The sequence below is a fragment of the Polypterus senegalus genome, chromosome 4 (genome assembly GCF_016835505.1).
Source record: "Polypterus senegalus isolate Bchr_013 chromosome 4, ASM1683550v1, whole genome shotgun sequence".
Classification (NCBI taxonomy): Eukaryota; Metazoa; Chordata; class Cladistia; order Polypteriformes; family Polypteridae; genus Polypterus; species Polypterus senegalus.
In genome coordinates, this window is record NC_053157.1 from 112,460,380 (window position 1) to 112,483,425 (window position 23,046).

Consider the following 23,046-nt stretch of genomic DNA (forward strand, 5'->3'; position numbering starts at 1 on the left):
CCAGAAATTATTTTTTTATATGTTACTTACCCCATGTACTATATATTGATGGCCGAGAAAACAATGTAACTGTTTCATTTCAGAATAAGAGAAATTTTGTAATAGAACTCATTGATGACTTGTGCTGTACAAAAGCAAAATGTCCGTTGAAAAAAGAAAAAAAAATTCTCACATTCCTTGTGTTGCATAATTCACATGTACGTTATCCAGTCATAAGCCCAAAACATGCAAAATGAATATTATTGATTACTTCCATAAAAATGAATGTACAACATTCCATAATGCTGTGCTTTTCAATTGAACATCTGCATTCCCCCTCATTCATTATTGAAGACAGGACTCTGAAAAGCACAGTATTCTGGAATGCCTTTCAAAACAACGTGAAATTAAATTTCTCATCCATCAGTACATACTACATTGGCTAAATAACTTAGTATCACTTTGGGTGGCATACTCCTTTAGGCCAAAGTTATTGCAACATTGAAGTAGGTCTAATACAAATGGTGGCACAGCGGTTAATTATTCTGACTTGCGTATATTCAAGGGTTGAAGTCAGTTTCGGGTATCGTTAGTGTATTTACATATTCTCCCATTGTCTACTTAGTTCCTTCTTTTTGTTCCAGTGTTAGGTTCATGGGCAGACCTAATCTGGCCACACATAAGTGCGTGTTAGAATTTGAGTGTTCTCTGCATTGAAAAAATCTCTGCTCAGGTGTGGTTCAACTGTTTTATCCAGTACTCTTAACTTTTATGCTTTTATTTTTCAGACCAAGTACTACACATATCAGTTATATACATCCACACTACAAACACTTTATAGTTTTATCAGCCTCTTGTGAAGTATTACTTTTTTCAAAAAGCAGACTTCATCAGGGTTCTCCTAAACGTGAAAATGCTTGATTATCAAATACATTACTGTTTATACATCAGTGTTTGTTCTGTTATATAGTAATGAACATAATTATATAGTGTCTCAGCAGTTTTGTTAAAATGCTGTCTTTTGTGCTTTTTTTATTGTTTACTTATTTCATGTCATCTAATATATCTTTTACCTCATGTACACCCTTTAGACATGCAAAAATAATTGTATCACTGCTGAGATTATGCATCACAACTCATATTTCACATTAAAATTATTTTGAACATAAAGAATGAAATACCACCATATGTTCATTTTTGTTTTCTTTTTTATTTTTCTTCATAATTTTTTGCTTGTGTTTATTTTGTATTTTTTTTTTGTTTTGTTTTTGTTTTTCATGTTTTAGAACAGCTAAGACGTAGTCTTCCAAATCTTTCCAAAGCATCTGGTCTTCAGGCAGGGGAGCCTGTCAAAAACAGCAGAAGTTATGAATCTAATCTTCAAGTGCCAAATGGAGGAGTATCTCGACTTCAGCAGCAATCCTCAGCCAGTGAGTGTCTAGACATCTTTACATGGAGCTTCAGACACAGTTATTTTCAGGAAAAATTTTATTTCCTTTTTAGAAGAATTCTTAACATGTCAATGTCTGACAAAATTTAAAATTTAGGTATTTTAGATTCCTTGTTATAAAGCTGGCAAATGAATTCCACAAAGGAATTGTACTGATTCTAATGTTTTGTCTGATTTTTACAGTACATGGGATTTTACTTTGAATAAATGACTAATTGTTCAAATGACATTCTGACATACAGAGTCTCTTTCAAACATCTAAGCTATCTCTGGAAATTGCTTTTAAACTGCAGGTTTGAAGGCATGTGTGAACAAAGCTGGAGTCAAATTAACACAACTCATCCCAGTAATTTTCCAGGGCAAGACTTGTTTAATCAAAGCTGCAAACATTTTTATGGAAAGAATGCAAAACTTCAGTACTTGCCATGATGTAGTGTGAATATGCCTTAATTATTTTTCCTTTTAAAGAGTATGTGCTGTTTATGTATCAGAAAGTCATTTGAACAAACATTCATTTTTATTTTCTTGTCACTCTTTTCCTCCCTCCCTTGAGGGTTTCATTTCTCACAATTTTTACTTTGCATTGATTTGTAGGATTGATTAATTCTTGTGTGTGTGTGTGTGTGTGTGTGCACACAATTTTAAAATATCCAGAATAGCATTCCTCAATTCGGTCTTTTAGTACTGTAGAGATTTGTAGGATTTTGTTCCAAGAAGCCAACTGTTTTTAAATTGCCACTTCTTTTCTTAACTAGCTGGCAAATAACAATGATGTGAATGACAGAGGGAAGCAGCAGCTCACCTTCTAGGTTGATCCCATTTATTCCTTTGTGTGTTCATCATGATGTATCTGTTTATATATATATATATATATATATATATATACATACACACAGTATGTTTATTATGCCTATTCTGGCTGTCTCTTCAGATGGGAAAATTCCTGTTGACTGGAGATTTGTAACTCCTATTCACAAGAAGGGAGACAAAAATAGATCCTAGGAACTAGTGTGATGAACAAACCCCATTGATTTCACTTCACGTCAAGTTTGATGAAATCACAGAAATGTCCCCGAACCTCACCAAACTCTGCAAAAAGAATTGAATTCAATGGGGAACCAGGAAGGGTGATGACGGTAGAGTTAGGACTCCTTTAAGGCTTCTTTGGAAAGCATTGCTGGACATATGGCTAATTTGCATGCCGTGCTGTGGTGACACACAGTGTTCAATGTTACTTACGCAGTGCCACAAATGTTTTGTTTGTTTTTTAAATATTTGTGGGATGGAAATCTGGCAGTGTTTCTCAACCTTTGTGGCTTCATCACCCATTTTTTTTTTAACCTTTTTAAGTTCACTGAGGATTTACATATATAGCTGTCAAAGAGCCCTAGAGGTTGAAAAGACTAGTGCAGTTAAAACCAGGAACAATATTGCACATCATGGTCCACTATAGCAATGCCACCAACAATCTTACAGTATATAGGCTTTAAAATTCTGCGCATGGCTGAAATAATTTAAAAGATTTCATATATTAAATAACAGCTAATATGGGATTATAAATGGAAGATCTTGCCAAATAACTTTTTGATCAGGCAGTTGGAAACTGTGCAACCAACTACATGCATGATGTCACTGAAGGACAGGTTGAGAAAATTAAACCTTTTTATTAATACTGAGTGAAGAAAGGTGTAAGGAGGGCTAATTCTGGATTTCAAAATTCTCAAAGGCTTCAATAAATTTGATCTATTGGATTTTTTTTTTCAATTAAATAGTAAATTATGTTTCTGAGGACCTAGCTGAAAATTACAATCACAATTTGGCATGCATTAATTTTTCTAAGAAATGTGTTTTTATTAAGTGAAGAATTGTTTATTAATTATGAAATATATCTTCAACAATCAGTTTACAGTGATGGTCAATGGGCCACCAGAGAAAATGTGATGAAAAGCCTTAAAACTTACCGAATGCCATACTTTCAGTTAGAGAAAGCTCACATATCAGAAGCATGGATTCCAATTTTATGAAATTATGTTTATGACAGCGAAACAAAGTTGCAATTCATTTTTATTATAAATTCTTGGCATGTTCTTCCATGAGGGAGGAATATGTATTTCTTTCTCTGTTCATATTAATTTGCATGGGTGGAGTTTTTGCGTCAATAATCGCCAGTACAATAGAAGCTACTGTAATGTTAGGCTGGCAAGCCACCAGAACAATGGATTATTTTTGTGAGCGAGATCAGGAAATGAAAAAGAGATCAATCAAAATGTATTTAAGAGGGAAAACAGAATTGTGTTCAGAAATAAGACACAGTTGTTACCGAAAAGTGTTGAATAGGATAGAACTAACAAGAATGAAAGCAAAAATCCTAAATGAAAAATGCAGATCAAAGTCGAAAACTGAACTTTTAAAAAGAGTTTACCTAACCAAAATATAGCATTAGCACAGCAAAGTTCTTTGTTTTGAGGCTATCCAAAAGCAGCAGACATGGATAAAAAAAATTACATTGCAATTTCATCATTGAAATAGCAACAATATTAAATCACACATAAAAAAGTACATATTTATACAAAATTACACATCTGTTTCATACAGATAAGCATTAGTAAGGAGGATAAACATTTCTTCTCCTTTATTGTCAGATATATTGGTAATATAAAATAAGAACTTTTTTTTTCTAAATGTTTAGGGAAAAAAAAATTACTTCAGAAATTTTGGATTTCAACAAAAATTGTGGAAACTCCCAGAAATTATATCTTGGCAACAGCAATGATTTATGATTACAGTGCCCTCCATAATGTTTGGGACAAAGACATTTTTCCTTTACCCCTCTGCTCCACAGTTTAAAATTACAAATCAAACAATTCAGACATTATTAAAGTGTACATTACACCTTTAATTTAAGGGTATTTACATACATTTCGGTCACACATTGTAGAAATTACAGCACTTTTTTTAATTTGGTTCAACCCATTTCAGAGTACCGTATTGTTTGGAACATAGTATTGTTAGGTATTTTAAAGCAGTCCTATTTAGTACTTTGTAGCATATTCCATACCCTGCAGGTCGGCATTGGTGATGCATAAGATGTAGTGTGTAGACTAAGCGATTGTCGCTGCTGTGTGATATTTCTCCATTTCTGAGTTTATTTCACCAAAGAGCCTTAAAGGGACCATAAAAGTTAAGAAACACCTGTGTATGGAAGGCTGTGCTGGCTGAAAGTATAATAATTAGCCGTATGAATCCGTGGAATACACACCTTAAATGGCCCTTTAAGAATCAGAAAACATATTAAACCCAGTGATATATTAACAAAGATTTTGTTACTGCGGCTGTTTTTAGCAATTGCTAGAAAATTATTATTACTCTTATTGTTTTCTCCTATGGCCCTTGGCTGTAAGTACAAATCACCTTAACTTGGTCAGCCTTAAATCGGCGCGTGATTAGTTAACCATTCAGGCTTGGTTTGAAAAATTATTATGGTACTAAATGGTATCTTACACTAGCTTTGTATTTACTAGCAGGAACACATTAGTTACCATATATGCACAGGTTTGAAACAATCCTTTACTAGACTGATATTAAAGTACCATTCTTCTCCAAGCCCCATCCCTTACATAATTTGTCTATTATAATAAAATAATACTGCAACTAGATGAGACTTTTTTGGCGAGATGAGACTTTTTGAAAGATTTTTTTCAAGTCCCGCGAGTGGAGACCTTGTCCATGAGATTTTTTCAAGTCATGCCCACCTCTCAAACATTTACAACCACGCACACGGTAATCTCACCTCTCTTTCATGTGAATGCTTTTGACAGACACAGTTTCTGCTCTGTCAGCTCTTACAAATTTTAAAGTTTTCCTCATTTTAAGTTCCTAATTAAAGAAGAAGTATTGTGTCCAAATCTTATTGAAAAATTTCATCACGAAGGATTATAAACAGAAAAAATGAGTACAGGGCAATCCTAGCACCGAGAAACGATGAAGTCAAACAAATTAATGCCAATAATGACGATCGGTTAGACGGCAAATTGGTTAAATGCGTATCAATAGACTTTGTTGAAACAGTTGTTGGTGATTGTGTGGAAGATGAAAACATCAACTTACAATATCAATATCCCAAAGAACAACTACAACCATTAACACCATCCGGTCTTCCATCGCATGAATTACTGTAGAAAGAAGGATGTATCCAAGAAAGGTAATGTAGTACATCTTCTGCAGATAACATTACACAACAAAGGAGATCTTGATATGCCATTCATATTAAAATGTTAACAGTTTCCCATTATAATAGCTTTTGCAAAGACAATTAACAAATCTCAGAGCCACACTTTCAAAAAAGACTTTTTATTTAATGGAGAGAAAGAAACAAAATTCAATCACGGCCAGTTATATGTTGCGTTGTCACGATGAAAGTCCAAACACAGAATCAAAATTCAATACGATATTGATGAAAATTTAATTAAAAACAATTGTGTTTAATGAAGTTTTACAGTAAAAGTGTAAGTTTAAAAAGTATTTGTGTGTTAATTTCAAAACCAAACAGAACAAAATCGTATTACGCAATGAATAACTTCAACGCAACATGAAACATATTTTAATTTCAAATTACTATGTTTTGCTCTTTTTTTAATATAGTAAATTACTCGCTGTAATGTAAAATAGTTCTATTATGCATATATAACAATTCCCAGGAAAATAAAATCTGTTTAAATTGTACAACCACATCCCCATATGCGAGCAACAGAACCGCAAAGAGGCTAATGTGTAGTGCAAGCAGAGTGCAAAACCTCTAGTCTGACAAATACAGGTGGCTTTTTGTCTGGGTGTCTGTCAGGTGTAACTCGGGCAGTACAAAGTAGTGTTTGACCAATTTTTAGACCAACAACAATATTGATATATGAACAAGCAAAGTGACTGATTATCAACACTTATTGTAGGTATATTGCTGATGAGTTTTAGCTTTTGTAGGAAAAACATGAGTGAAAGAAAAGATGCTAAGTGTATGGTGTTCTTAAATTAACATATTTTTAAATTAACTTTATTAATAACTAAACTATTAGAAACAACATCCATTGAAAATATTTTACTGATCTTTAGAAAACTGTTTCTCAACTCTGAAAATATACATACACTTTGGGTTGAACTTTATTAGTAACTGTGCTAACCAAATTTAACTCTACGGCCCTGTCCACCCTACTGTGTTTTCATTTAAAAATGCAGACCATTTGTCTCCATTTTTACCTTTACACTACACTGGCATTTTTAACCAATGAAAATAAATACTTTTGAAAATGCTTTCCAGACACACAGACTTTTGGAGACACAGCCACAGCATTTCATTTTGGACAGATAAAAACCAAGCTTTTTGAAAACACAGTCTCCTGCACGCTGTGTTTGGTTTGTGTTTCTTTTGAGACTCTTCTATTATTGGATCCTGCTTATTACAATGTTGCATTCCTTGATTGGTTTCCGTTCATGGCAGAAAAACATATTTCAGCATAGCTGGCATAAGAGTTGCTTTCCATTGCGCTTGATGTGTGGCTGACCTGCATACATCTACGTTACATTTTGTTTGATTTTTTTAGAAACTGTGGTCAAGTTTGAGTGCTCAAATTGTACCTGTACAGTGTACACTTATTGCTGTCACTGCATAATGATTTTCAGGAAATTTGATGGTGACATCAGAAAGTCACTTATGGTTCTGCTCACAAAATAAGTTAGCTGACTGAAATTTTGGTCACTTCAAATCAGGCTTAAAATTGTGCCAAAATAGCAAAGTGTATGCCCAGTTTAAGATGTCTATGCTGTGCAAATGCCCACTTTAGGCAGATAATTACATCCTATATGTTTTCAGTCTTTTTAACGTGGACGAGAATACTTTCATAAACAATGTGAAAATGTTAGTGTGGACTGAGATTGCTTAGTTTAAAAACACTGTTTAAAAAGTGAAGTCCAGGCAGTGTATGAAAAGCAGGCATTGTAGAGAATGCCTAGGCAATATATAGAATTCCTGGCGTTTTTGGGCAAAGTATGAAAAATCTGAATTATTTTAATATTATATATACCCTAGGCATTGTATGTAATACCTAGGCATTATATAGAATGACAAATGCTATTTAGACAAAGTATTAAAAGAGAGTCCTGAAAAGGCTTTTATTTAAAAGACTATATGAAAAGGAAAGAAATACGATATGGGCTAGAGTCTTTGCTGAACAAATTCAAAGTAGCATATTTTGTCATTTCTGAACAAAGACTGAAATGCAAATAGGGAATTCTCCGTCTGAGGCGAGCGTTGAAAATCACGTGATATAAGAAACGTCATTAGCGGGAGTAATTTATACATTGACGGTTTGTGTTTTGGCATTGCTAAGAATGCCTAGGAAATGTGTGAAATATTAATCGTTTCATACTTTGACGTCCAATTTTCGGCATTCTATATATTGCCTAGGACTTCTATACAATGCCTGCTTTTCATACATTACTGGTAAAGTATACATTTATAGTGAATTGCATAGGATGTAAATATCACAGCACAGAAACCTCTCTTCTCAGAGGTTTACAGTATATTGTACTAAGATGTTGCATGGAAGTGGTTGCCTATTATAAATGATATTTTTTCATTTCAGCTGTTACAGTATGTAAAAGTAAAGTGACTCTGCTTTGTATCAGTGTGTAAATTGTGTGAAATTCTTAGACATATGCAAAGATAAACCCTCTTTCTTTTGACTACAGTAATAGTAAGTTCACTCTAGAGGAATATGCATGGGCTCTTTCAAAAGCTGATAGGCCAAGAATTTAATTTAACTTATAGGAGAAGGGCATACTGAACACTTTGATATGAAACATGTTGTGTGCAACAAGCACAAGCTGATATGCATTTATTGATAAAGAAAGTGTTTTATCATGCAATTTCCATGACTTAGAGTTACAGATACGTATTAGATAGACAATCATGGGTTTTTTTTTTTACTGGGCAAAAACTCCCCGCTGTAAGAAGTGTGATAGTTATCAAAAGCAAAAAATACTAACTTTACTGTCACAGGCATTTCAAAATAAATGGGGTTAGAGCTAATAGACTTAATTTTAAGATTATCATCAGTGTTTTGGAGCATCTGGAATTGTCCTGTACATATATTGTTAATGCTCAGTGTGTTACTGCCATTGTACATATTGTTATGATTCACTTTATTTTAGAAATTTATTTGAGTAAATCCTTCGTCAGACTTTTATATATCGTCATGGTGTCAAAATCACTCCTTGATGAATATTTAAAGTAGTTTAAAATTATTCATACTTTACTGTGGCATCATTTTATTTAAGATCGGGCACCACTGCGTGGTGCTACAGTTATCATGGTAATTGCTAGAAGGATGGATCGATAAATCGCACCATTAGCTCGACAATATTAAGGCTTACTCAGAATTATTAGCAAATCCTAGATTGTTTGAATTTCTCTAAAATGTTTGTCTCTCTTGTTTTTTAATCTCTTGCCTCTGTTTTTCAACGTTGTACTTGCCTAAAGTTTTGGTTGCCTCTATAATAGTTTTATCGGTTTTGACTACTTGCTAGTATATTAACATCTCTCTCCTGGTATTCCCTTTACAATATGCCTTGCAGCAAAACATGTAAATCATGGAAAGTAAATTTTCAAAGGCTGTAGTAGGAAAATAACCTAGTAACATGGTTTGCTTTGGAGTGTTACAACATCAAAGTAGGTGGAGTATGTTGTGTTATGTACCATGCTTTGTCAAATACAAGTGAAATTATTGTTAAGTTGTACAGTGTATTTGTTTGGCATTTTTATGAATATTGTGTACAGTTTTGATCTTTGTTTTACAAACAATGCACATCAATATTAATAGAAAATATCAGTGAGATATAAATGCTGAGAAGAGATTGAAAGAGTTGACTCTTTGTGTTGGTTCCAATCTCGATGCAAACACTTCCTGTGTGGAGATTGCACATTCTACATATGTTGACTTGTGTAGGTTTTTTTATTTATTTTTTTTTTATTTCTATTTTTTTTCCCTCTGGGTATTGCTCCCATATTGAAAGGACATGAGTGTTAATGTTAATTGATGGCTGTATAGGCTTGGGGTGTGTGTATATGTATGTGAGTTCATGAGAGTACCCTACAAGTTTGCTGCTGCCTTGTGCCCATTCCTGTTGGCATGGACACCAAATTCCCTGACTTCAACTTTATATGCAGTTTAATTGATTTTTTTTTGTTTTTTTTTTAAACCGATAAATTTGCTTGTGATCAGGTTGATCAAAACACATATGGAGGTGTTGCAAAAAAGAATACCAGTATCCTATGGGACAGACGATCAAACCTAATCTTATACCACTATAGTGATGCATACAGATGGGATTTCCTCTCAATGCACAAACTAACTTTGACATATTAAGTCATTTTTATCAAGCAATCCCAAATAAACATTATTAACAGAATTACGTGATGAGTCTATAAAACTGAAGCACATCAGTGTATGCCTTCGGCAGAGCTTATGTTATACACCCGTTTATTTGAAATATGTTGTCTAGCGCATTCGTTTCAAGTAGTCTTCCAGTTAATAAACATGGAAAATGGGCAGCACACAAACATAACTTTTGTTGACATTTCATGATATTTTTACCAGGAAAAAAAATGCTTCTGCCCAATTAAAGAAGGCCACGACACACACTTGGGGAGCATTTATTGTTACTTCTGGTTCACTTGATTTGGAACAAAGTGAAAGGGCTATGAGTGTGAAAATGCCTTAAACATGAGCTTTTTTTTTTTCTTCTTTGCTCATAGAACAACCTTTCATTTTTAGAAATGGTAATTGTGCGTATAAGCCTTTAAGCCAGAGTTCTCAAAACTCAGTTCCTGAAGGGTAGCAATCATTGCAAAATTTCATTCCAGCCACTTTCTTAATTTGTAGCCACTTCAGCTCTATACAGCCCAAAAAGTATACAGATCTGTTTCTCATGGGCAGTTTTGTTCAAGTCTGTCTAAAATACACCTATAGCCTAAGAAATACTTGGCGAACTGCTTCAAGGTTTAGGTGCTAACAAAAAGATTTATTCAGCTGTAAAAGAGGTTCTTCCAGCTTCAATAAAATTGGCAAAATGCTTTCCATCTTCCCGCCTACATAGAATGTTAATTTTTAATACATTTTTGATTATCTTGGTACTGGAGAGTGGTAACATGATGTGTGTTGGTTGGATTTTTTTTAATATAAACATTGGAGCTGTGCAGCGCTTATTGTTTATCTGACAGCTGAATCATCTAAAAAATATGCATTTCAGGATCTTAAAAAGCAAGTTATTTAAAAGAAATGCAGTATATTCTAATAGTAGCAGTAATTGCCTCTTAATTTACAAATGTCTGAAATGAAAACCTGCAGCAGACACTTGCCTCTAGTATTTATTGTTTATCTGAAGTTACATGAAAACAATATTAGCCATTAGAATAGACAAAATTGGGTTGCTGGAGTTTTTTTTTTTTTAAGAGAATATTATTATTATTATTATTATTATTGGGAGAGTTTGTTGTTTTCTTATTAGATAGATAGATACTTTAAACATTTTGCATCATTTCCAGTTTGGCTGAGTGTTTGATTTTTGGGAATTCTGCCTATCTGTAGTTAAAATCCCCAACAAGTGGTTTTCTTATCAGATTTAAGATCATTAAGACAAATTTATACGTGATTGACTTTTTTCTTTTCTGACCTTGGCTTTTGGGTCTTTTCCTTGGCTCATTTGACTTTCTTCTTGTTATCCTGGCTGTTTTAGACCAAAATAGAAATTTATTTTGTTCATTATATCTTGAGTCTATTATAGTCCATGACATTTCCTTATGTTTCTACAGCTCAGGAAATGCAAACAAAAATGCCTTGTTCTTCCCCGAAAGCAAAACAGTTTCTTCAAAATCCTGCTGTCAGGAGAGGTAACTGCGTCTTTACCATTTTCCCAAATATGATGGGCATCAGCTTTTTAGTTATGTATGCACAGTATCCGGTATCTACCATACAGAGGATTTTGTTGACCTTGCTTTATCAATAAAGACATATCTTTGTAGTGGTCCTCCCATCAGGAACCCATAAAGGCTAAGATATACTTTTTAAAAATTATACAAAATGTAGATTGTAATTTTCCCCCCAGTGCCCTGCCCTACAAAAATATATTTCACTGACAGGAAATTTTTATCCAAATCTTTGATACTCTTGGTTACTAATTAACTAATTCATTTATTAAAACAGATTCTCTATGATATGATTATATGAAAAGGGTTGTGGCAAAGGTCATTGTTTCATTAAAAATAGACTTGTATACCTTTTGTGAGCTCTATCGGCCCTTTTATCATAAGGTAAATGATATTGCAGTGAGATTTGAAGGAACTACTGTGAAACAAATATTTAGAAATACCTAATTCACTCTTCTGCATTTTCATCATTTGTTATTTTGTAATTTTAAGCACATATCCTTTATAGGTTGAATTTGTTGCTATTGTTTTTCCTTCTATATTCATAATAAGTGGTTTTATAAATCATTTTAGTGACCTATGTTAATATCTTTATTTTGGGAAAATGTATTCATGATGAAGCTATATATATATATATTTATATATATATATATATATATATATATATATATATATATATATATATATATATATATATAGATATATCTATATATCTATATATATATATATAACCCGGGTTCGCTTCCCGGGTCCTTCCTGCGTGGAGTTTGCATGTTCTCCCGTGTCTGCGTGGGTTTCCTCCGGGCGCCCGGTTTCCTCCCACAATCCAAAGACATGCAGGTTAGGTGGATTGGCGATTCTAAGTTGGCCCTAGTGTGTGCTTGGTGTGTGGGTGTGTTTGTATGTGTCCTGCGGTGGGTTGGCACCCTGCCCTGGATTGGTTCCTGCCTTGTGCCCTGTGTTGGCTGGGATTGGCTCCAGCAGACCCCCGTGACCCTGTATTCGGATTCAGCGGGTTAGAAAATGGATGGATGGATGGATGGATGGATGGATATATATATATATATATATATATATCTATATATATATATATCTATATATATATCTATATATATATATCTATATATATATATATCTATATATATATCTATATATATATCTATATCTATATATATCTATATATATCTATATATCTATATATATATATATATATATCTATATATCTATATATATATCTATATATCTATATCTATATATATATCTATATATATATCTATATATATCTATATCTCTATATACGTGGACACACGTGGACAAAATTGTTGGTACCCTTCAGTCAATGAAAGAAAAACTCAAAATGGTCACAGAAATAACTTTAATCTGACAAAAGTAATAATAAATAAAAATTCTATGAAATTTAACCAATGAAAGTCAGACATTGATTTTCAACCATGCTTCAACAGAATTATTTAAAAAATAAACTCATGAAACAGGCCTGGACAAAAATGATGGTACCCCTAACTTAATATTTTGTTGCACAACCTTTTGAGGCAATCACTGCAATCAAACGATTCCTGTAACTGTCAATGAGACTTCTGCACTTCTCAGCAGGTATTTTGGCCCACTCCTCATGAGCAAACTGCTCCAGTTGTCTCAGGTTTGAAGGGTGCCTTTTCCAGACGGCATGTTTCAGCTCTTTCCAAAGATGCTCAATAGGATTGAAGTCAGGGCTCATAGAAGGCCACTTTAGAATAGTCCAATGTTTTCCTCTTAGCCATTCTTGGGTGTTTTTAGCTGTGTGTTTTGGGTCATTGTCCTGTTGCAAGACCCATGACCTGCGACTGTGACCAAGCTTTCTGACACTGGCCAGCACATTTCTCTCTAGAATCCCTTGATAGTCTTGAGATTTCATTGTATCCTGCACAGATTCAAGACACCCTGTGCCAGATGCAGCAAAGCAGCCCCAGAACATAACAGAGCCTCCTCCATGTTTCACAGAAGGGACAGTGTTCTTTTCTTGATATGCTTCATTTTTCCGTCTGATGTGCCTTGGCAAAAAGTTCAATTTTTGTCTCATCTGTCCATAGGACATTCTCCCAGAATCGTTGTGGCTTGTCCACATGTAGTTTGGCAAATTCCAGTCTGGCTTTTTTATGATTTGTTTTCAACAATGGTGTCCTCCTTGGTCGTCTCCCATGAAGTCCACTTTGGCTCAAACAACGACGGGTGGTGCGATCTGACACTGATGTTCCTTGAGCTTGAAGTTTACCTTGGATCTCTTTAGAAGTTTTTCTGGGCTCTTTTGTTACCATTCGTATTATCCGTCTCTTTGATTTGTCATCAATTTTCCTCCTGCAGCCACGTCCAGGGAGGTTGGCTACAGTCCCATGGATCTTAAATTTCTGAATAATATGTGCAACTGTAGTCACAGGAACATCAAGCTGCTTCGAGATGGTCTTATAGCCTTTACCTTTGACATGCTTGTCTATAATTTTCTTTCTAATCTCCTGAGACAACTCTTTCCTTCACTTCCTCTGGTCCATGTTGAGTGTGGTACACACCGTGTCACCAAACAACACAGTGACTACCTGGAGCCCTATATATACAGTGGAGGAAATAATTATTTGACCCCTCACTGATTTTGTAAGTTTGTCCAATGACAAAGAAATGAAAAGTCTCAGAACAGTATCATTTCAATGGTAGGTTTATTTCAACAGTGGTAGATTGCACATCAAAAGGAAAATCGAAAAAATAACTTTAAATAAAAGATAGAAATTGATTTGCATTTCATTGAGGGAAATAAGTTTTTGAACCCTCTAACAAAAAGACTTAATACTTAGTGGAAAAACCCTTGTTTGCAAGCACAGAGGTCAAACGTTTCTTGTAACTGATGACCAAGTTTGCGCACATTTTAGGAGGAATGTTGGTCCACTCCTCTTTGCAGATCATCTCTAAATCCCTAAGGTTTCGAGGCTGTCTCTGTGCTACTCTGAGCTTGAGCTCCCTCTATAGGTTTTCTATTGGATTAAGGTCCGGAGACTGACTAGGCCACTCCATGACCTTAATGTGCTTCTTCTTGAGCCACTCCTTTGTTGCCTTTGCTGTATGTTTTGGGTCATTGTCGTGCTGGAACACCCATCCACGACCCATTTTCAGTTTCCTGGCAGAGGGAAGGAGATTGTCGCTCAGGATTTCACGATACATGGCTCCGTCCATTTTCCCGTTAATGCGATTAAGTTGTCCTGTGCCCTTAGCAGAAAAACACCCCCAAAGCAAAATGTTTCCACCCCCATGCTTGACGGTGGGGACGGTGTTTTGGGGTCATAGGCAGCATTTTTCTTCCTCCAAACACAGCGAGTTGAGTTAATGCCAAAGAGCTCTATTTTGGTCTCATCAGACCACAGCACCTTCTCCCAGTCACTCTCTGAATCATTCAGGTGTTCATTGGCAAACTTCAGACGGGCCTGCACATGTGCCTTCTTGAGCAGGGGACCTTGCGAGCCCTGCAGGATTTTAATCCATTGCGTGTAATGTGTTTCCAATGGTTTTCTTGGTGACTGTGGTCCCTGCTAATTTGAGGTCATTAACTAACTCCTCCCGTGTAGTTCTAGGATTCTTTTCACCTTTCTCAGAACCATTGACACCCCACGAGGTGAGATCTTGCGTGGAGCCCCAGAGCGAGGTCGATTGATGGTCATTTTGTGCTCCTTCCATTTTCGAACAATCGCACCAACAGTTGTCACCTTCTCTCCCAGCTTCTTGCTAATGGTTTTGTAGCCCATTCCAGCCTTGTGCAGGTCTACAATTTTGTCTCTGACATCCTTGGACAGCTCTTTGGTCTTTCCCATGTTGTAGAGTGTGGAGTCTGCTTGATTGATTGATTCTGTGGACAGGTGTCTTTTATACAGGTGACTAGTTAAGACAGGTGTCCTTAATGAGGGTGACTAATTGAGTAGAAGTGTCTAACCACTCTGTGGGAGCCAGAACTCTTAATGGTTGGTAGGGGTTCAAAACTTATTTCCCTCAATGAAATGCAAATCAATTTCTATCTTTTATTTAAAGTTATTTTTCGATTTTCCTTTTGATGTGCAATCTGCCACTGTTGAAATAAACCTACCATTGAAATGATACTGTTCTGAGACTTTTCATTTCTTTGTCATTGGACAAACTTACAAAATCAGTGAGGGGTCAAATAATTATTTCCTCCACTGTAGGTCCACTGACTGATTACAAGATTGTAGACACCTGTGATGCTAATTAGTGGACACACCTTGGATTAACATGTCCCTTTGGTCACATTATTTTCAGTCTTTTCTAGGGGTACCATCATTTTTGTCCAGGCCTGTTTCATGAGTTTTTTTTTTTATTAATTCTGTTGAAGCATGGTTGAAAAGCAATGTCTGACTTTTATTAGTTAAATTTCATAGAATTTTTATTTATTATTACTTTTGTCAGATTAAAGTTATTTCTGTGACCATTTTGAGTTTTTCTTTCATTGACTGAAGGGTACCAACAATTTTGTCCACGTATAGATATATAGAGATATAGATATAGATATATAGATATAGAGATATATATATATCTATATATAGATATATAGATATATATATAGATATATATATAGATATAGATATAGAGATATAGATATAGAGATATAGATATATAGATATAGATATAGATATAGATATCTATATATATATATTTCCTGCCTTGTGCCCTGTGTTGGCTGGGATTGGCTCCAGCAGACCCCCCGTGACCCTGTGTTCGGATTCAGCGGGTTGGAAAATGGATGGATGGATTATATATATATATATATATATATATATATTTACCACTGAGAACATTTACTGAGTGTGTAATGTGTTGTTTACAGTTTGTAATATAAATGATGATGATCTACACAACGATACCAGGACACAAGGGACAATGCAAAATCTGTTCTTGCTAGTCATTTTTCTTTATCTAGTGTCTCGTCAGTCCATAAAGCATCTGTGCTTTTCCCAAGAAAGAAATAGCTTAATTCACTTTAAGATCATTGTCATGTGCACATAGTATTGTGAAATTCTTACTTGCATGTCTATCACATACTAGTGACAGTCATATAATACTAGCAACAGGCCAAGAAAATAAAGATGATGAATACAAGATAATGAATGTTATATACATGCATATTTACACTGTATATATGCAAGTTACAGTCATGCATTTGTTATTATGAGTGGCTGTTGAAGGTTTGATACAAAACACCACTGAACTACTAATGAAAGTGGTAGTGCTTCTGTGCTGTAGCAGAACAGAGAAGGAAGAAAGGTGACTATGAAGAATGCCTGAGTTATTCAGTAATACTGTTTACCTTTCTAAAGCAGCTTGTCGTGTGTGTCTTAAACAGAAAACAGCTGTGTGAGCTGAATATTCTGTGCCCACTTCACCACCTTGTGCAGTGCTTTGTTTTTCCGAGTATAACAGGTGCCATACCAGGATGTTATGCAGCCAGTGAAGTTGGACGGTACTGTTGCCCTGGTGAAGTTTGTGAACATTGATGGAGACATCAGGGTTTTCCTCAGACATTTAAGGTTATAATGATGCTGGTGAGCTTTGTTGACTGTAGCCATGATGTGTTGGAACCCACTTTAGGTTATTAGTTCACTCAAATGGTTTACTGTGCACTCAAGCATTTAAAGCATTTTTCTAAATGCTTTTGAACTCTTGTGAAACACCAAAACACCAACATAGCTTTCTTATTGGGCATGTGCTTTATCAGATAAGATCGATGTTTATTGTTGAGTTAAGTCTGAAGTAAATGAAAATATTGAAAGAATAAGAAAAAACAAAACTTCTTTTTGTGGACAGATGATAAAGTACAACTGTTTTTAAAGGTTACAAATAAGTAAAGTATAACTTTTTAAAGGTTACATATAAATATAAGGTGACCATTGCCATTGAAAAAATACAGACTTTAAGTCCTGCCCAAATAAATACAGCGAAATATTTGAGTGTTTCAGGACACATTATCCATCAGCTGATGCAGAGAAGTCTGTCTGATGAGATGATCATCATATATCGGCATTTTCGAAAAGTGTTACCCATACACACTGCTTCACGAGACCCAGCATGTTCAAATGTGTATACCTTGGAGAGACTTTCAAATTGATTAGTTTTTCGGTGGTTGAAAACACCTGTTCATTATGAATTGAAAGAATTAAAACATTGTATTTTCATATTTATCTGTATCATTGTGGACTTGATCTTGGTGATAATGACTCCATGGAATTTAAAACTGCTGGCCTTATGTACAGTATCTCTCTCATTGTATATAGTAATGTCTGTCTCCTGCTTTATGAGCTCAATTACTAGCTCTTTAGTTTTACTGCCATTAGCCATTTTCGGCCTATTTCCCACTTACCTTTTCTGTCCAAAGTTCTTGAGCAGGTTGTACCCTCCCAGCTCACCAAATTCTTAACCTCTAATAATTTGATGGAACCCTTTCAGTGTGGTTGCAGGGTGCAGCACAGCTGTGAAACTGCTCTTCTTCGGGTAACTAATGATTTGCTTATAGCAGCAGACTCTGGACAAACCAGCATATTAATTCTGTTAGACCTCAGTGCAGCATTTGACACTGTCAGACATGACATTCTACTGTCCGGAATGGTGAACATGCTGGGTATCTCTGGCACTGCCCTCCAGTGGTTCAAGTCCTATCTGACTGATCCAGCTCAGCGCTAGTCACACAAGGAGTTCCTCAGGGCTCTGTCCTTGTCCCTCTTCTCTTCTGTATTTATATGCTTCCCCTTGGCCATATTATTCGTAGCTATAGACTTTAAAACCTGGAAGGAGCAGAACTCTTTAAAATTAAATTGCAACAAAACTGAACTCCTGCAAATTGGCACTAAAGTGCTACTGAAGAAAATTAGCTCCTTTTCAGTCTCTCTTGACAGTGATCTCATGAGACGTTCTTCTGATTCAAGGAATCTTGGTGTCATTTTTGATTCCTCCCTTTCTTATTCCACCCACATAAACCACATTAAGAAACTTTCTTACTTTCACCTCCGTAACGTATCCTGTGTTTGCTCATTCCTCTCATTTTCTAATGCTGAGAAACTTGTCCATGCTTTTATCACATCCCGCATCGATTATTGTGACTCGCTGCTGGCAGGTGCCCCATCTAATCTTATATCACAGCTCCAGTTGATTCAAAACTTTGCTGCAAGAGTCCTTACTCAAACCAGCAACAGTGAGCACATCACACCCATCATGCTTTGCCTTCACTGGCTCCCTGTGTCTTACAGAATCAAATATAAAATTCTATTAATATCCTACAAAGCTTTAAATGACCTTGCACCGGAGTACATCAGTGACCTTCTAAATCACTATGCTCCTGTTCGCCTACTAAGGTCCTCTGATTCTGGTAATCTTGTGCCTCACACTAACCTGCACTCTATGGGTAACAGGGCCTTCAGCTCCATAGCACCCAGACTTTGGAATGGCATCCCGAAATTAATTCGATCAGGTGGCTCCATTCATTCTTTTAAAAAACAACTTAAAACTCATCTATTTAGGAAGGCTTTTAATTTAACATTCTGCCCCAAGCTTTTTGAAACTGGGTGTGGAAACATGCAAGACTTAAGTGGAAGCAAATTTGAGACAGATACATCCATGTAAAGTGGAAAATGTCTGAGAAAAGTAGTGGGAATTCAGTCATTGCTAGATAAGTGTGAAGGCAAGTCATCAAACTTAAAAGTTGACATATGAAAGCATTCATGCTTTTTTTTTTTTCTTCATCCATTTCTCACAATACAAGCATTGCATATTCACCATCGTAATGACACGATACATTTAAAGGTCTCACATAGTATCTTTTTTTGTCACTGTTGCTGAGTTTTCTGCACCTTCACAACAGCATCTCACATTGCCACCTGGTGGAAGGCCTCCTCCAGATTTACATAAAGTACATGCTAAAGTACAATCAGTATACTGCTTGCATAGCAGCTGCATCCAGAAGTGTACGTGTCACGTAGCATCAAGTATACCCTGGCCCTTAAATGCTGAGCTGTACTCTATAATCGGTACTGTGGTTTAATGGTTTTTCTTATCCAGGTGGTACTGAAACTGGGTCAAGTCAAACTATGCTTACAAGGCCAAGACTTGCAAGAGTGTCAATTCAACATATAGAGATGGCATAACAGAAAGAAGCTGATGTAACAGTTTCATTGCAAAATATATCCATTTGCTGATGTAAAAGTTTGATGCGATAAATGTGTAAGTATATATATCTATGATTGTTGTTTGTATGACTTAGGATATGTCAAGTGACGCTTTAGATTTTCTAAATTTCTCTTTCTAAATTTACTCAAAACGTTAAAAAAGAGTAAGTTCCTTCCAGTAATTTAGAGCTGCTGGCACCCAGTCATGGAGTAACTTTATATACAGTGGTGTGAAAAACTATTTGACCCCTTCCTCATTTCTTATTCTTTTGCATGTTTGTCACACAAAATGTTTCTGATCATCAAACACATTTAACCATTAGTCAAATATAACACAAGTAAACACAAAATGCAGTTTTTAAATGATGGTTTTATTATTTAGGAGAAAAAATCCAAACCTACATGGCCCTGTGTGAAAAAGTAATTGCCCCCTTGTTAAAAAATAACCTAACTGTGATGTATCACACCTGAGTTCAATTTCCGTAGCCACCCCCAGGCCCGATTACTGCCACACCTGTTTCAATCAAGAAATCACTTAAATAGGAGCTGCCTGACACAGAGAAGTAGACCAAAAGCACCTCAAAAGCTAGACATCATGCCAAGATCCAAAGAAATTCAGGAACAAATGAGAACAGAAGTAATTGAGATCTATCAGTCTGGTAAAGGTTATAAAGCCATTTCTAAAGCTTTGGGACTCCAGCGAACCACAGTGAGAGCCATTATCCACAAATGGCAAAAACATGGAACAGTGGTGAACCTTCACAGGAGTGGCCGGCCGACCAAAATTACCCCAAGAGCGCAGAGACGACTCATCCGAGAGGTCACAAAGACCCCAGGACAACGTCTAAAGAACTGCAGGCCTCACTTGCCTCAATTAAGGTCAGTGTTCACGACTCCACCATAAGAAAGAGACTGGGCAAAAATGGCCTGCATGGCAGATTTCCAAGACACAAACCACTGTTAAGCAAAAAGAACATTAGGGCTCGTCTCAATTTTGCTAAGAAACATCTCAATGATTGCCAAGACTTTTGGGAAAATACCTTGTGGACTGATGAGACAAAAGTTGAACTTTTTGGAAGGCAAATGTCCCGTTACATCTAGCGTAAAAGGAACACGGCATTACAGAAAAAGAACATCATATCAACAATAAAATATGGTGGTGGTAGTGTGATGGTCTGGGGTTTTGCTGCTTCAGGACCTGGAAGGCTTGATGTGATAGATGGAACCATGAATTCTACTGTCTACCAAAAAATCCTGAAGGAGAATGTCCGGCCATCTGTTCGTCAACTCAAGCTGAAGCGATCTTGGGTGCTGCAACAGGACAATGACCCAAAACACACCAGCAAATCCACCTCTGAATGGCTGAAGAAAAACAAAATGAAGACTTTGGAGTGGCCTAGTCAAAGTCCTGACCTGAATCCAATTGAGATGCTATGGCATGACCTTAACAAGGCAGTTAATGCTAGAAAACCCTCAAATAAAGCTGAATTACAACAATTCTACAAAGATGAGTGGGCCAAAATTCCTCCAGAGCGCTGTAAAAGACTCATTGCAAGTTATCGCAAATGCTTGATTGCAGTTATTACTGCTAAGGGTGGCCCAACCAGTTATTAGGTTCAGGGGGCAATTACTTTTTCACACAGGGCCATGTAGGTTTGGATTTTTTTTTTCCCTAAATAATAAAACCATCATTTAAAAACTGCATTTTGTGTTTACTTGTGTTATATTTGACTAATGGTTAAATGTGTTTGATGATCAGAAACATTTTGTATGACAAACATGCAAAAGAATAAGAAATCAGGAAGGGGGCAAATAGTTTTTCACACTACTGTAGTGTGTGATATGCCCACACACACACACTGTCTCTTAACAAACAAGCTCTGAGGGTAGCAGGAGTTACATCCAAAGTAAGTGAACACTAAGAAACTTGTAAATCTGACAGAATCTCTGCTGTCTAACTTGCCAAAAGATCAGAAATCTTACAAAAGCATTTTAAAGCTAGTCCCAAATAAATAATGCTTCCATGGTGTAGGAGAAGACTGGCAATGTCAGCTTTGCTTTGCCACACAAGTCTTTTGCTCAGGAGGCAGTTGCCTGACACTTTACTGACGCTTAACTTCAACTAAAGAGTAAGTTCTCCTCACAGGACCTCTCTTTGTCATGCACTTTCTGATTCATATCAGATAGGGTAGATTAATCACAGGAAAATGAAAACCAGAGATGTCTCTGTGATGCACCAATTAAACACTTGGTCAGTGAACAGGGAGTCGTAACTCAATCATTGGCAAACTTGATGGACAAATTGTTGCACCAGTTATAACCCAAAAGGTTGGGCTTATGTGCACCAAGGAAACCATTAGCAAGACATTCATTCATTCATTCATTCATTCATTGCTTTCTTCCTTCAACACTAGATCTGTGCTCTCTGCTTGGCTGTAACTTCTGTTCTGTGGCATGACTCCACTTGCCTAGGATGTGGCCATAATAAAGGCTGGACGATCCCTTCTACTCTGAAGGACAGCCTAATGCGTGTCTATAAGATTGGGAGACCATCTGCAACGGAGCTGGATGTGGGTGCCACATAAATCCAAACCTTGCTAAAGAAAAGCAAGGTGAACAAACGGCAGACTGTTGTGAGCGACGGCCAAGGATGATAGCAGATGCAGGACATTATCTCCCCCGAACTACCAGATGGCAGCTCCCTTGGATTGTGGCAGTGCCACAGTTTACCACTGGGCATCATGGGACCTGGAGTTCTTGAGCTCAGCCCTGTTGGGTTCCTTGGTTTCTGCCAGTAGGTGCTTTTGTGACTAACAAGCCCTACCTTGTCAGGCCCCAGCCTAACCCAGAAGTGCTCCTGGACCATGGTTATAAGACTCCAGAAGTTCTCTCAGGTTTCACATAAAAGGAGCTTCCTGCCAGTGCTAGGTGAGCCAGAGTTGGGTGGAAGGAGGCAAGTCTTGCATGAGAAGCGAAGGAGGCAGTGATTGAGAGTGACAGAAAGAGAAAGACAAAGATTTGCTGTGCTGCTTGTGTTTTGTGTTTCTACAAAGGTTTCCCCACAATAAATCTCTTTCATTCATTTTATACTTGTGTCCGATCCTTTGTGTTGTGTGTTTAGGGAAGCTGCACTGCCCCCTGGTGTCTACACTGTACATACAGCATTGCATTTACAATACTGAAGATATTCTGGCAATCTGGCCCAACACTAATCTACACTCCATGGGTGACAGGGCCTTAAGCTGTATAGCGCCCAGACTGTGGAATGACCTACAGAAATTAATTCAATCCACTGACTTCATGAATTCTTTTTAAAAACAACACAAAACTCATCTGTTCAGGAAGGCTTTTACCTCTACTTGACATTATTACCCTTCTCTTAGTTTACCTCTATGTCAAGATGCTCATGTAACCTGTATGTGTGTGTGCTAGACCTTCAATTA

At 36.3% G+C, this 23,046-nt stretch overlaps 1 protein-coding gene across 6 annotated transcripts in view; it reads left to right on the forward strand.

The window, feature by feature from the left end:
- slain2 (SLAIN motif family, member 2) overlaps positions 1-23,046 on the forward strand; it is a 101,771-nt gene that overhangs the window by 64,472 nt on the left and 14,253 nt on the right. For 3 of the 6 annotated variants that reach the window (XM_039751174.1, XM_039751179.1, XM_039751176.1), the window contains 2 exons: positions 1,266-1,409; positions 11,289-11,366. The exons of 1 other annotated variant lie outside the window; for it this stretch is intronic. In XM_039751174.1, coding sequence (XP_039607108.1) covers positions 1,266-1,409; positions 11,289-11,366 — 222 coding nt within the window. The remainder of the gene's footprint in view (positions 1-1,265; positions 1,410-11,288; positions 11,367-23,046) is intronic. 2 more of the 6 variants (XM_039751175.1, XM_039751177.1) reach the window with 1 other exon arrangement.